The 16,083-nt window shown below is 41.8% G+C and overlaps 1 protein-coding gene across 3 annotated transcripts; it reads right to left on the bottom strand.

Annotated features, from left to right (window-relative positions):
* Positions 1-4,189: 4,189 nt before the first annotated feature.
* On the bottom strand, positions 4,190-10,566 carry LOC129834785 (iroquois-class homeodomain protein IRX-6-like). 3 transcript variants are annotated; one of them, XM_055900056.1, is made up of 7 exons: positions 9,991-10,566; positions 8,870-9,133; positions 8,464-8,573; positions 7,874-8,169; positions 6,861-7,595; positions 6,548-6,650; positions 4,190-6,043 (listed from the first exon to the last, which is right to left on the bottom strand). In XM_055900056.1, the coding sequence occupies exons 1-7, from the start codon at positions 10,054-10,056 to the stop codon at positions 6,001-6,003; spliced, it is 1,617 nt and encodes a 538-aa protein (XP_055756031.1). In that variant the 5' UTR covers positions 10,057-10,566; the 3' UTR covers positions 4,190-6,000. The 3 variants fall into 3 exon arrangements, with proteins under 3 accessions (XP_055756031.1, XP_055756032.1, XP_055756033.1); XM_055900057.1 differs by having other exon boundaries at positions 6,539-6,650; positions 9,991-10,565; XM_055900058.1 differs by having other exon boundaries at positions 8,870-9,083; positions 9,991-10,063.
* Positions 10,567-16,083: the final 5,517 nt, after the last annotated feature.

Raw genomic sequence — 16,083 nt, 5'->3', positions numbered from 1 at the left:
AGGTCCTCCAAGAGAGAGAAAGAAAGAGAGAGAGAAAGAGAGAATTAGAGAGCATACTTAAATTCACACAGGACACCGAATAAGACAGGAGAAATACTCCAGATATAACAGACTGACCCCAGCCCCCTGACACATAAACCTACCGTAGCATAAATACTGGAGGCTAAGGCAGGAGGGGTCAGGAGACACTGTGGCCCCATCCGATGATACCTCCGGACAGGGCCAAACAGGCAGGATATAACCCCACCCACTTTGCCAAAGCACAGACCCCACACCACTAGAGGGATATCGTCAACCACCAACTTACCATCCTGAGACAAGGCCGAGTATAGCCCTACAATAGGACCTACAGTAAGATGCATTCTTGAAAGTTATAGTGGTAGGTAAGTTGAGCAAAAGGGGTTACTTGATCCACCCTTGTTTCTAGGAAACCATACACAAAATGTATAATTTGACAAAATATTTAGGAAGAGGTAATCATTTCATGGAGTATGTGAAGGAAGAAATCACATGGAAAAAGTGGTAAGCAAGTTACGTCCCAAAAACGTTTTTTCACCAAGTCAAATTAATGTATTGTGTTAAAGGTTTCATTAGGTTTGTATCTATACCAAAATTGATCATTTTAAGATTGTACATCAGTTGGGGTCTCTATAAGCTTCAATATGAGGTCCTTAACCTAGCATGAAAGTGTATCCTTGTAGCTGTGTGGGGGTAATATAGTCCAAATGTTTGCCTTGAGGTAAGTTGAGCCAATATCCATGTGGTAAATTGCCAATTTTTGAGCCAATGGGAAGTTGAGCCAATTGAACTGTTTTCTTCCCAGGCATAATGCAAGGCATTATTGCTGGGATATGAGGTAACAACAGGGCCTGGCCTATGTTAAAATTGTTTTAAAAAGTACAAAGTCTTTGTTAGGTGTTAAGCCTACATTAAAAGATGATTCCAATGATTCAAAGACACAAAGACACAAAGACACAGCTATTGTGATTGTGTTGAAATGTGTTAGGGAAACAAACGTAGACATGGTTTTAAAAGGTAGTGGTAATATTTCAGAAATTATATATACTGTGCATTTAGAAAGTATTCAGACCCCTTGACTCTTTCCAAATGTTGTTACCTTACAGCCTTATTCTAAAATTACTTAAATATTGTTTCCCCCTCATCAAGCTACACATACTATTCCATAATGGCAAAGCAAAAACTGTTTTTTAGACATTTTTGCAAATGTATTAAAAATAAAAAACAGAAATATACCATTTACATAAGTATTCAGACCCGTTACTCAGTACTTTATTGAGGTACCTTTGGCAGCGATTACAGCCTCGAGTCTTCTTGGGTATGACGCTACAAGCTTGGCACACCTAAATTTGGGGAGCTTCTCCCATTCTTCTCAGCAGATCCTCTCAAGCTCTGTCAGGTTGGATGGGAAGCGTCGCTTCACAGCTATTTTCAGGTCTCTCCAGAGATGCTCGATCGGGTTCAAGTCCGGGCTCTGGCTGGGCCACTCAAGGACATCCAGAGACTTTTCCCAAAGCCACTCCTGCATTGTTTTGGCTGTGTGCTTAGGGTCGTAGTCCTGTTGGAAGGTGAACCTTTGCCCCAGTCTGAGTTCCTGAGCGCTCTGGAGCTCAGTTTTCTGTACTTTGCTCTGTTCATCTTTCCCTCGATCCTGACTAGTCTCCCAGTCCCTGCCGCCGAAAAACATCCCCACAGCATGATGCTGCCACCATCATGCTTCACAGTAGGTGCCAGGTTTCAGATAAACACGTAGGGCTTGGCATTCAGGCCAAAGAGTTCAATCTTTGTTTCATCAGACCAGAGAATATTGTTTCTCATAGTCTGAGAATCCTTTAGATGCCTTTTGGCAAATTCCAAGCGGGCTGTCATGTGCCTTTTACTGAGGAGGTCTTCCGTCTGGCCACTCTATCACAAAGGCCTAATTGGTGGTGCTGCAGAGATGGTTGTCCTTCTGGAAGGTTCTCCCATCTCTGAAGCTCTGTCAGAGTGACCATCGGTTTCTTAGTTACTTCTCTGACCAAGGTCCTTCTCCCAAGATTGCTCAGTTTGGCCAGGTGGCCAGCTCATCATTAAGAATGATGAAGGCCACTGTGTTCCTGAGGATTTTCAATGCTGCAGAAATGTTTTGGTACCTTTCCCCAGATCTGTTCCTCGACCCAATCCTGTCTCGGAGCTCTACGGACAATTCCTTTGACCGCATGGCTTGGTTTTTGCTCTGACATGCACTGTCAACTGTGGGACCTTAACCAGTTATGTGTCTTTCCAAATCATGTCCAGTCCATTGAATTTACTACAGATGGACTCCAATCAAGTTGTAGAAACATCTCAAGGATGATAAATGGAAACAGGATTTACCTTAGCTCAATTTTGAGTCTCATAGCAAAGGGTCACTTAAGTGATGATTTCTCATATCTCAGAGCCGAAGATAAGACGCTCATTTTGTCAAACCTATTTAAGTATTCTTGTTTACTCTGAATCTTGTTTTTCATTTTTTTACTTTATCATTAGAGATCAGGCTACCCAAAATCTGTTTTGGATTATGGAAGAGGCCTAGGCTACAACTAACCCCTCCCCAAATGAAAAAGTAATCGGGAGGGTGGGAGGAACAAGTGTATTATGATATGTATTAAGGCGATTTAGATGTGCATATAGGCTACCTAAGGAACTTATTGTTTTTACATACAACATTGTTTACAAGCACATATATTTCATTTGAATAAACATGTCTACTCAAAGATTAAAGATGTTGCACAAACATCCCTCTCATATTCGCCTAATACTCACATCTGAAATCAAATAATATTTTCGTTGCTCCCCCTCAAAAAAGATTTGTATGTATTTGTGAAAAACATGCACTTTGTGTTCTTTTATTATGTCAGAATCCGACCTGAAACCTCAACAGGCCTCATTTAGGCCACAGTGAGGCCTCCTCTAGTCGTTCTGAGTTAGCAGCGTGTAAACAGTGTGTAAAATTGACTAATTGATCTATTAGCTGCAGAAGAGAAGACAGACGCTGGATGAGTTGAGTCCACGCAATTATCTATGCTTTGCTTTCCCTCAGGTATACCGGTATAGTGGTAATCCCATTGCTCATGCATCATTACCTTCAATAACGTTTGGCAGCTTTTCTTTACAACCCCCGTTTTAATTAACTTTCCGCAACATATTTAATACACAGCTATAGCCCACTATAGCCCACAAAAACAGCACGACCCGATGAAAATGTCCCAGAAGCCTTATACATCTTCAGGTTCCCCAGGAAGATATCCTTCAGTAACAGGTGTAATCCACATCAAAGTACTTATAGGTTCCGACACATCGGTGAGACGCGTGTCTATATGGTAAGTAATAGACGTATTATTAAACGAGACAAGGGAGATAATATTGTCCTCGATCAAATAGCCTAATGGACGCATCTTGTTTTTGTTAACGACTTGAGGTCTGTATGAATCCATAACGGAGAAAAATCACACATAACAGACTAGTAGTCCTAGCAGAGAGCTGTCATCCATGACATCCAAAACATGACGCAATATTATCTTGGCAGCACAATGAATATGCAAAACCCATTTTTTTTCATTAAACATTAATACCGGGATCATTAAATGTGTGTCCATGTTATTCGCTCATCATGCCCAGGCTCAGATTTGTTTAATCAAAAGAGTATTCAGAATATGATTCCCCAAGATTATGTTTAGAGAGATTTGCCGAAACATATCTCGCCTGGCTGTATGGACAGATTGCACTGAGTTGGTGATCTGGATGGATAATCTGAAATCACGGTCGGTTGACCTTTAATAAAATAAAACCACGTATCTGAACTGTCAGCAGATGTTCATCACGCACCTTCATTCTATCTGGCCTCGTGGGCAAAAAGTCCCTTTGATTTATTTTGAAGGGAAAGTTGTCTATATGAAGAGATGGAAATAGATTAATTGTCCTGAATAGTGTGGCAAAGTAGGCCCATTTGATGACAGGTATTAGATTTTCTAAAAGTGTTTTTAAGAGTTGATCAAAGTGTGTGTCTTCTGCTTATCTGTAAGTTACAGAGGAGGTTTTATGTTATTTAAAATGCTCAGTCATAGTCGATAAACAGAAAGAAACCTAACGACATTGTTATTACGCAGGCCTCTATGTAGATCTATTTTGTGTGTGTGGACAACGCAATAGGTCTAGGTCTACCTGTATGTTTATAATTTGATTACTAAATACAAAGTCCAGTGTAAAGACCATACCAGCTTAATTCATAAGAGACTGAGAGGAGACGATTGGAATAAAGATCTCAAAATATGATGTTATTATTGTCATCATAATTCCTCATCACGATATTTCCTAGGGAAGTACGCCGAACCCTGTTACATTGAAGTCACATCATTGCATGCATTACTGAGGGGTCCCCCATCCCCATCCATAGGCCGGGCCTACAACGTTGACCACAGCCCTTTTCAATAGACCTAATACGAGAACTAATACTCTTATTACAAGCTCTAATCCTCCAAATCCGACCTGCAATAACGTTTATCTTTTGGTGGCTTCATTTGCATGCCTCTAAGCTGTGGGTCATTCGCAGCAGGTCACACCGTTATTTTGGTTTATGAGGTAGCATTTTCTTTTGGTCCTCTGATAATAAAGTCTGCACAATATCCATCTCAGACTAGGCCCACATTTCTGCATTGCATTTGAGTGTTTTCAACAACATTTTGTTTCAATGTTGTTTTCTACTGTGGAGTGAGCAATATGCTATGCGATACTACATGTCATGCCCATAATCATGTAAAATATAAGCTATGAACTTTCTTATCATTTTCTGAAAATAACTTACTTCAAAGTTCAAGTTGAAAGGAATAAGAAACCAGTGCTTTCGTGTTAGTAGTTTTACGCATGATGACCAATTGCTTAGTTTTACTCACAGGCCTAATACTTGTGCTAATACTCATGTGTTATATCAATCAGTTATGAATGAAACGGGCCAGGCAAAAACAGTAGAACCAAAGTCTTACCCACACAAACCATGTGAATGTTCCCTTATGGGTTTGATAGTACAAACCTTTTAATTAACACAAGTAAGTAATTGCAGCGGCTCCCTACACAGCGGACAAAGCGGCATTCATCCCGTATTCCTGCCTCGTTGCTTGTCTGAACTGTAACAAAGTGTTTGATGCCAGAACTGATTGGATAATTACAATGGAGAGATGCTGTCCCCTTTCTTCCTGGCCTTGTAACGTTCATTCACGTTCTCTACTGATTTATGACCTTCCAACAATGTTCCACTATTATTCTCCACGTTAAGAAGATCAACTTTGATCTAGTGCAACAGTCTCAAAGGTTTTAATTGGCCGATTAAACCAATGTTAAGGTTCTGGAAATAATATTTACACAAAAACGAGGAGTTCTTTAAAAAATTCATTCTTATAAAATATTTCATGAATGGCAAACACAGAATAAGCTCACAATTATCTTTGAGATGAACACACCACAATCAACAATTTCTCCAGGTCGACACACACACAATAGACAATTCCGATTCCAACTCAATAAATCCCACTCTTTTAGCGAACAGAAAGACCAACAACAAGCTAAGTAGTTCTCCCTTAAATCAGGTAAAAATAGCACATAACCACAGTTGAAACAATACATACATGTAACAAAATATTTAAATGACACATACGAAATAAATACATGAACAGATGAGGAATCAAATAATAAATACACAAATAAATAAATAGCATTGCTACACTACGATTGCCCATTGCATACATCATGAATTGACCGTCAGTTCCCATACCGTTGCACTTGAAAGTCTTGCATAAAGTCATCGTCAACACCATAAAAACAACGTTGTGCAAAATGATGGCAGCTTCCACAGTTTGGACAGGGCTCGTCGAGCTTTGACTGCGGAGCGCCGCGGTTCCCAGCTGTAAGGTAGGTAGGATGTCCGATGCTCGTCATCCCAAGTCTTTATAGTGCATAGCCTAATACCGGCTAAATAAAAGTCCCACTGTGTAATGACTGCGTGTCCATCAACCTAAGGGGAAGAGAGAGAAAAAAGAAAAACTCGTTAATTATTGATATCTATTACAATATCAACCCTCGTAAAAGAACATACCTTCTAATATAAAATCATTAGTCAAATGTAAAAGTATTTGCTTAACTATAGTCTGACATATGTCTTCAGGTAATCCAATAACATATTCACTTTATAGACAAGATCACATATGTAATACCTGTGTTAGTAGAGAAAAGTTTCAGTACAACTGGTGTAATCCAAATGATTGGATTAGCAGATGATGGTTAGATGCTTTGTTGAATAATATACAAGTTGAATGTGTGTGTGTGTGTGTGTGTGTGTGTGTGTGTGTGTGTTGTGTGTGTGTGTGTGTGTGTGTGTGTGTGTGTGTGTGTGTGTGTGTGTGTGTGTGTGTGTGTGTGTGTGTGTGTGTGTGTGTGTGTGTGTGTGTGTGTGTGTGTGTGTGTGTGTGTGTGTGTGTGTGTGTGTGTGTGTGTGTGTGTGAAGGCTCACCTTCCTCACCTCTTCATCACAGGTCTGAAGGCAGTGACCTTGTCATCCTGCAGGGTCACACACGTGTCACTGAGTTCCGAGGGCTCTGTCTCTGCCTTCCGACTGGAGAATCCTAGACAACAACAGAAACCACACTGTAAGAAACTTGCTGCAGACAGGTAATATTGCATTGTATAGCCATTTATTTGTCAATATTATTTTTGATAGTAGTGAAAGAGATGTGCATTTCTGAAACACATTTCAATATTGTATATCTTTAAACTGGTAATTTCACAATAACAATCGTTCAAAATTGAACACAAGTGTCACAACATGTACATACCTTCGATAGTGGAGTACTGGCATGAGTCTGAAAGCGCAGGATAGGAGGAACAGTGCAGTTGGAGGGCCTTGTGGTTGTAGCTGCCTGCACTATAGACCTTAGATTGCAACAAGGGGCCCTCCTGGAAAGGGTTCTCAGCATTGGAAATGTTAGTAGGGTCCTGGAGGCCCCTGAGGGGCCCACACTGTCCGGTACCAGTCACTGGTAGCCTGGTCCCCTGTAGCTGGCAGTCTCCCAGCATGCTCCCTGTCCTGAGCTCTGGGGCCCCGTGGTGAGCAGAGCCCAGGATGACCCCCGTGGCCGCTGTACGCGCCAGAGACCAGATCCTCGGCTTGTCCCGGTCCGACACCTCGAAGTGTGACAGGGACACAGTGTGAGTGCCCGTGGGGATGGTGGTGGTGGTGGACGGGGGCTTGGACGTCACCAGTGGATCAAGGAAGTCCGACGGCATGGCGGGTAGAGAGGGCAGGGCGGGTAGGCTCCTGATACCACATGGGAATGAGTGGTGGAAGCTGTTGGGCAAGGAGAGAGAGAGCTCTGAACTGCAGTCTCTCTTTGGAGGGCCTCCAGGGCCAACACCACCACCGGACATGGCCCTGTGGAGGTCCTGTTGTTCCTCGGGGCCCCTGGGGGCCATCTTCTCACAGTCACTGTCCAGCTTGTCACAGTCCTCGTCCTCCATGTCCTCCAGGTCACTCAGATTAAGGTCTTTCTCATCTTTACACTCACTGGAATCTGAATGATGAAATATACAGGAATATTACTGGTGATATTAGGAGTAGAAGCAGTATCATTTTCACTGGAATCTGAATTGTCAAATACACACAACATGATATGTGGAATAGTAGTGATATTCAGGAGCAGAAGCTGTAATTTTAATCAATTCACATATTTTGTTATTGTAGGTGATGTGGATTAGTTTAAGAGGAAGCAAGCTGCTGTAAATCGTTGTGCAAACTCTAAGATGTTTTTTAATATGCTTTGCTAGACGGAAGAGGGAAGAGGATGTGTACCTTTGGTAACACAGTCTTGGTCACTTTTATCCAGGTCGTCCTTCCTGTCGTCCCCAGCCTTATTCTTTGGAGACCAGGTCATCTTGTTCTCCTTCTTTAGCCTCCTCCTGGCGTTGGCGAACCAGGTGGAAACTTGGGTGAGGGTCATTTTGGTGATGATGGCCAGCATGATCTTCTCCCCCTTGGTGGGGTAGGGATTTTTCCTGTGCTCGTACAGCCATGTCTTCAGGGTACTGGTGGTCTCACGTGTGGCATTCTTCCTCCTGGCTGACCCATTAAAGTCCATAGTCCCATACCTGGTAGTAATAGCAGACAACACATTAGCCGTTAGCAACGTTAGCATATAAACTCATAAACTATTCACCCAGACCCATGGCACTCCTGGAGTGTTGTCTGAAAAATAGACTATACAGCTCTGCTCTATCTAGCAGTATAGAGCTGCATAAATTGTGACTTTTGCTCTGGAGGTGTGAGATTCCTTGAATGTAAGTTATTACTCATGCATAACAGGGTGCTATATGGCTTTATTACACTAACAAGGAATAGCTGAGCTGATGCACTACAGATAAGGAATGTGTGGGGTTCCATACCTGTCATATTGGTACTGGCCCAGGGAGTGGTCATAAGGATAGTAGGTGGCAGGTTGACTTATGCCAGAATGCAGAGTGCCTGTGCCATCCTTAATTTCATACTGTGGATTCTGAAATAAGAAAACAACTTTATGAAGCACTTAGGTAACTTTATTTGTTTCTAAATAAGTTTATGTAAATTGTGTGCTACTTTACTCCCTTCCAAATTGAAACATAATAGGCTACTGGTAGCCTAAATATGAGTATTTTTAAAACTGCAAAGTCTATTCGACCCATCTATCAGGCAGACATGCTACTCAAAGTAATTTCAATAACGAAATACTTGGAGAGTAATTTTGATCAGCATCCATCTTGATCGATCACATCCCAGCCACCCCCATCCACTATTAGATTAAACGGGATGTACCAGAGATGAGTAGATAGCAGCGGAAGGCTCGGCGCTGTAGGGGAAGTAGCTGGCATAGTTCTGGCTGGCGGCGGCCGCGGCAGCGTAGGGCGAGCTATACATCCCTAGTGCCGCGTTGAGCTCTGTCCGTGTGCTGGACAGGAGCCGGTTCTCGTAGGAAGGGCAGCAGAAGGTAGCAGGAGTCTGGGTACCGCTCGTCCCGTCAGAGACCGATCTGGAAATCGAATCGCAGCAAGTCGTACTGGGGTTTGCCGACACGAAAAACTGCATGAAGAGAATTGTGGAGGATAGACATGTCATTCGTGTTTGACGTATGAGCTCTGTTGTCTTCATATCTAGAATATATTTTAACATGGTTTTGAGATAAAGGACAATTCAGGTAAGATGGAGACTAGATATAAACGCGTGCTGTGTGTCTGCCTAATTTGATTAACAGTTTTAGAATCGCATTTTACATAATATCCAGGTGAAATCATAAGGTACCATTTTGGAAATAATGTGTTTCAGTTCATTTAGCTTTTTTATTTTATAGAAAAGGAATTCCCAAAGTATTCATACACTGCCTGACTAAGCTATTGTAGGCTACTGAAATTTGATGAAAACAAAGGATCTAAAACTTTTAATACTCTTAGAGGAAAATAACTTATTTCTAGTTGAATCAAAGTTCTGAGAACTTTTATTGCATACATTTGTCCAGTTGTCCCCAAACAAATATATTTAAACGATAAATCCGTACGGCTACTTCACGTTTTCTAAATAATAGTAATTGTCAATACCAAATTCAGAGATCTCTGAGTGAAAGATAAAGTTGGGAAGGTTCACTGTTAACTTCAAAGCGCAATTAGGCTACACAGCGGAGCTATAGCGTAGTAATAAACACAGCTCTTTTGTCAAATCAAAACAACACGTGAGTACATTCATAATTCAATTAAATTGGACCTGTCGATATGTTGATTAAACAAAAGCGTCACCTGAAAATAGCTATCAATATTTTGAAAGCAACCATTCAGTGCTGCATCTAGATTATAGAGTGAGCTGTTCAAATTAAAATAATGCTAGTTTGTTTACATATTTGTCACATTGAAATTGAGAGAGAAAAAAGCACGTTGATATTGTCTTACCTGTGAAGTTGCACTGTAAGGATATCCAAACTGAGAGAAAGACATAGCTGCTTCTTTTGTTAACATCAGGAATATTCTTCACCCTTGATCGATTGTAACCAATTCTACTTCAAATCCACCTTCTTACACACATTTCCACGCACGGCCTCTCGCTCAATAATAGATGATTGCACTTAGGAGGGAGAGTTGAGGCTGGTACCAACAGCTGCAGATAGTTTTATATATGAATAATCCCCCGAAGGAAATGATAAGAAAATGAAATTAAGCGTCATTAAGTACAAACATTGTTGTTGTATTAGCTAAAGAAGGCTTAAAGGATAACGTAAGACTTGCAAGATATGGACTCTGCTTGTGCTATTATTTGTGCCTCTATAGTTCTTTAGCATTCACCCATGCAAGGGTATCAGTGTGACGTCATTGTAATCCCGGAACGACAGGACAGCAAGGATAGAATAATGTCTTTGCCAATCACATCTAACATCGCGTTTTCTTAAGGTGTTCTGTGCACTCCCCGTGTCCCCTCGGCTTTGTGCAGTAGTCTTCTTCACTTGCTTCACTGATAAGAGTATAAAGGAAAGGGGTTGTTTTGGTACAGTTATGGAACTGTCAGATAGATCAACGCTCTTGATGCGTATCATGTCCAATTATAAAATAATACCAACTGAAATGACCACCAAGCATATTTTGTTATTATTATGCGTAGAATAATACATATTTATTTGGACAATATTTGAACTGAAAGCCTTCTGTTGTGTTTTCTTTCATTTGGGATATCTGATTCTTTGCTATTTCTTATCAGCATCTTCATCATAAAATAATCTTAAACAATAATACATATTTATCCAAACAAAAAAATCTTCATTTGAAGACACTATACCTCACTCACTTATTCTGTCTTTTTTACATTGGGATTTTGGGATTATGAATATCTAAAAGTGAAAACAAGTGAACACCAATCGTGGATTTAACGCGTTTTTACGACCTCTGTGCGCCTCTATCTGTCCGGTCAGAGGTGTAAGACCGGCTTAATGACGATGATGTTCCCATCTTTCTCTATTAGAGAGAGAGAGGAGAGAGGAGGGGAGTGAATCAGGAGGAGAGGATCGGTCCCAGTGAGAGCGGATGGAAAGGCTTTGGCAGGTCAATAGACGAGTGATTGATGCGTGCCTGGAGACCTACGTGACCATTACGCGTAATGCGTAATTGCATCAATTAACAAATGGATACATGCCCTTGTTTAACCAGCAAGCTACACAGTTTCTGAGTCTGAAATGGCACCATATGCCCTATATAGTGCACTACTTTTGAACAGGGCCAATAGGACTCTGTTCAAAAGTAGTGCAATATATAGGGAACAGGGTGGGACGCAAACACAGTGAAACTATGCCTTTGAGGTAAAACCCGAGAGCTGTGTGGAAAAAACGACGTGGAAAACCCTGCGCTCTCAACTCTAATTAAATACTAGCGGAAAGGAGGCGACGAGATTGCATTTTAATTGAATGATGCTCAGTTGAAAGTTGTGGAAGAAATATAGGTCCCTCGCTGAGAATAAAATGATAAATAATTGTAAGGTTTATTAGAATAAGGAAGTTCATGAATTTCTCTCTTTCTCTGTCCTTCTCACACGCGCAATTCGCAATTAAATGTAATTATCGCAAGCATTTACACACACACACACACACACACACACACACACACACACACACACACACACACACACACACACACACACACACACACACACACACACACACACACACACACACACACACACACACACACACACACACACACACACACACACACACACACACACACACACACACACACACACACATCGAATAGCTAAATATATAATTATTTATTGATTTAAGTTCAAACTATTTCCTATTGACAATAACAAGAGTGATGACTCCCGCTGTCACCAACCAAATGCGATCGGCTTCATTCCCTTCTATCTTGGATATGATCGTTGTTGTCATGGTTGATATGAGAGTGATATTTCAATGCCTCTCCACTCAAATGTAATTGCGTGTTTAGTCCCTGGAGATGCGTCTGCGATTACGGGCTTTCTCTTCGAGTGGCGCCAGAGAGCCGCGAGTAAAGATGGATTTTGATCCCTTCAGAGATTCTCCAAGGAGATAAAGTAGGTTGGCAGTGGACACAGTGGTCGAATTGCCCTTGGATACCTTATACAGATGGTACACAGGTAGTGGGAATGGTCAATTGTATCTGGCTGCACGTTGACACATTGTATGAGTATTGAGTGATGACTGGAGAAGCAGTGGTCATGACAACATTATGTAGATGAGATGGATAAAGCTGCTTCCCTTGATAAGAGAAGGATCAATAGTCCTTTAAAATAGAACTGTAACGGTAGATCTACTTTCTCCATTGGCTTTACTAGGCCTACTGTTGTTAATAGTAATACACAATTACTAATAGAATTTGAATAAAAATCACATTTGTGTTTCATACTCAATTTAGTGTGTTATAGCTGAATTATTATATTTAAGAAGTCAAATCTTGTGGAGATGGGAGGTTATTATTCCTCTTCAGTTACAGAGGAATATGTGTACACAAGGGGGGCAGAACATGTAGATTGCTTTGCTGTGGTCTGTGCTTTTCACAAGGGCATGCATGATGGCCCAAGTGCATATGGACAGCTTCATACATAATGTATTAGGAACAGTCACTGTGGATCTCACTGCATCAGGCCCAAATCAACAGTAATTGTAATGGCAAACCTAACTGGCCAGTTTGCAACTGCTCTTTAAAATGCCCCATCTTCATGTTCATTTAGACATGTTTTGAACTTAGTATCTACCTATTTCCTTTACAAATTCCATTAGGAATTCTGTATCTTTATCAGGAGATTGTAAACAACTTGAATCCCACATCTGACTGTTTTGTTCACATTGCTTGTCAGGTGAATGTGTGTTACGTTCCACTCTCTCACACTCTTTGCCTATTTTACCTGTGATGACATGTTCGATTTTACAGGACATGAGCATTAGCTCAGGTGCTGACACAGCAACATTACTTTGCTGTAGAGACATCAGTCTACCATGTCCTGTCCGATTTCAGCCTCCAGTCTGGAGAAGCACCTTGAAATTTAATCAGAGTTCAAATGAGCTGTTAACACAAACCCATCCACTCCATTTCCTCTCTGTAGGAATGTTTAGGTCCCTGATTGAATCTCTTAGGGATGTACAGTAGAATGGTCCCTGCATTAACACCTTCAGAATATTTAGTGTACAGACTACATTCATCTCCCTCGTCCATGGTAGATGTCTACAGTAGCCCTTAAGGGACCAAGTAGATATCCAAGGATGTACTGTAGGCTATGCAGAAGATGCTCTGGTTATTTCAGCCTGGTTCCTGTGGTAAGCACTAAGCAGACTGTTTGAGTTCCAGTTCCTCTTCCCATCAGGATCAGACAGAACACTAAGAGAAAGGTTAAGTCAACACAGGGGGCTATGCCAAGCCTCCAAGCCTCCAAGCCTCCAACACGTCTCTTCCCACTTAATACATTTCTTATGCTGATTTAATGAAGCTCACAAAGCTTTGCTGGGTTTTCATAAGATATTTCAGGTTTTTTATAAAATGGTAATAAGGCCAGACAGATGGAGAGAGGGAGAACCTGGGGAAGGGATGAGAGCACAAACGTAGAGGTGAGAAATCTCATTAAGGTGGATTGATATATCCCCATGAATCCACACCCCACTCACTAGTGATCCTATCCTGAATTATTACATACACACCTCATCCGGGGTGTGTTATTACTGCTGCTAAATTATCCAAAATGGAAAGAAAAGTCCTAAATATTCTAATGAGAAGTGGTCAGATGATCAGGGATGTGGCCATACACACCAGTGCCCAGTTCAATGTAAAACAAACATCTAAAGGGCCGAGTGAACAAATTTCCCTGCACACAGTGGGAATCATTCAATCTTTATTAACCCAATATAGATATAGCAATATAGAAGATATACCTCGGTAGAGAAGAGACACACATGGTTGTTGTCTGTGTGATTATAGGAATAGGCCCAGTTAGGGCTGCCCAGATGCTACAGACACTCCCTCTGTCCCTCTACAAAACACCATATAACCTCTGCAAAAATATTATTTTGGATGGAGATCCATGCCTTTACAGTCACTAGTATAGCAGTACTATAAACTGCACATCCCAATGACCACTACTCTGATGCTCCTGGGACTGTGTGAGTGTGTGTGTGTGTGTGTGTGTGTGTGTGTGTGTGTGTGTGTGTGTGTGTGTGTGTGTGTGTGTGTGTGTGTGTGTGTGTGTGTGTATGTGTGTGTGTGAGTGTGTGTGTGAGTGTGTGTATGTGTGTGTGTGTGTGTGTGTGTGTGTGTGTGTGTGTGTGTGTGTATGTGTGTGTGTGAGTGTGTGTGTGAGTGTGTTTATGTGTGTGTGTGTGTGTGTGAGAGTGTGTGAGTGTGTGTATGAGTGTGAGAGTGTGTGTGTGCGTGTGTGTGTGAGTGTGTAGGCTGCCTGGGCCTGGCAGAGGACTCTGGAGGCTGTGTTGTAAAGCTATCATCAGTGGTGGTGTCAGGGATTTTGTAGCTTGTCACTGAGAGAGCTTCCTGTGACTCTGGGAAAGAACTGCTTATGGAGAGCCTTGCTCAGTGCAGTGTGTGTGTGTGTTTACTTTGTCCTTGAGGTATCTGGCTGTCTCTACGTAAGGTTGTTGTTGTGTGTGTGTGTGTGTGTGTGTGTGTGTGTGTGTGTGTGTGTGTGTGTGTGTGTGTGTGTGTGTGTGTTGACTGGAAGTTAGTATATGTCATATAGCGTCTTTACTTCTTAGGGCCTCTGGCTGTCTTTGTGTGTTTGTTTTCAGAGGGTGTATACAGTACATGTCTATATTTGGTGTGCCAGTGCTTCTGTGGTGTCATTGTGTGTGTGTATCTCCGTAAATTTCTGAACGTTCATGTTTGGGCATGCCGCATATGTTCAATCTATTTTTGTCCACACATCGTGTGCATTGCATGTCCTTATTGGCCAAGTGTAGCTGCATCTCTGTTGCTATTCATGTGGTTGAGTATGTGTGGTCCAGAGGAGGCTGGTGGAAGGCCCTATAGGAGGACAGGCTCATTGTGATGGCTGGAATGGAATCAATAGAACGGATCAAACATGTGGTTTCCAACTGACTGAGCTGTTTGATAACGTTCAATTTATTCCATTCTAGACATTACCATGAGCCTGTCTTCCTATAGCTCCTCCCACCAGCCTCCTCTGGTGTGTTCTCTTCTAAGATGGCTGCTGGCTCTGGAATGAACTTTCCCCCAAGGCAGAGGGCCAGCAGCAGCCAGGAAGGAGAAGTGCATCATGGTCCAGCTCTCTGGACCACTGAGGAAGGCATGGAGACACTTCTCATTGCTGTCACTCCTATTACCCTTCACACTACAGCCACGGCTGTTAACACTACAGGAGGCATGGTACATATTAAAGTTGTTGCTATCTTTTACTTTTTGAATGTCAATATTTCAGAGAATCTACGGAACGTGATAAATTACAGGAGTATATTGATGGAATCAGTTACTGTATCTACATTTAGGTAAAACATACATATAACATTGTCACTTTTCTCCTCAAAGACATGAATTCTATCGTATCCTTCTTTGAAGGTGAATCTCATGGGGTGAGCTGTTTACCTCTGTCCAGTACTTCCATCAGGAGTATGATGAGTTGGGATGAGTGGAGGTAGTTCAGTGCAGTCTGGCCAGGGCTGGGTCTCGTTGGTTTGCTGTGCCTACTGAACTAAACTCCCTATTCCTCTGCAGCTGCCTCTGCTCCACTGAGAGAGAGTGGGGCCCATCTGGTCCTGGTTGAGGGTTAAGTGAGAAGTGGTGCCAATATAAATAGCTGTGCATGATGTTTGTTTGCATAAATAGTTTTGAAAGGCTTCACTAGGAGTTTTGGGGCAGATCACCAAGGAAAAGTGGCGAGCCGCCTGAGGGGAAATAATCCTCGCTTGAGCTGACAGTTAGATTTGAGACTCTTCTTTTTTCAGAAATATTGTTTTGGGTTTCTTCATTCGTCTGGTTCCAGGAAGAGATGGACCGTGAACT

The sequence above is a fragment of the Salvelinus fontinalis genome, chromosome 35 (genome assembly GCF_029448725.1).
Source record: "Salvelinus fontinalis isolate EN_2023a chromosome 35, ASM2944872v1, whole genome shotgun sequence".
NCBI lineage: Eukaryota > Metazoa > Chordata > Actinopteri > Salmoniformes > Salmonidae > Salvelinus > Salvelinus fontinalis.
Note: the sequence above shows the minus strand (reverse complement) of the source record. Positions and strands in the feature narration are given on the sequence as shown.

What these genes read in the sequence shown, in the direction of transcription:
- LOC129834785 (XM_055900056.1), bottom strand. Translation starts at nt 10,056, where the DNA reads ATGTTAACAAAAGAAGCAGCTATGTCTTTCTCTCAGTTTGGATATCCT. An exon ending in GGCCAGTACCAATATGACAG is followed by an intron (nt 8,170 to 8,463) that starts GTATGGAACCCC and finishes TATTACTACCAG; the next exon opens with GTATGGGACTATGGACTTTA. An exon ending in CCAAGACTGTGTTACCAAAG is followed by an intron (nt 7,596 to 7,873) that starts GTACACATCCTC and finishes TTCATCATTCAG; the next exon opens with ATTCCAGTGAGTGTAAAGAT.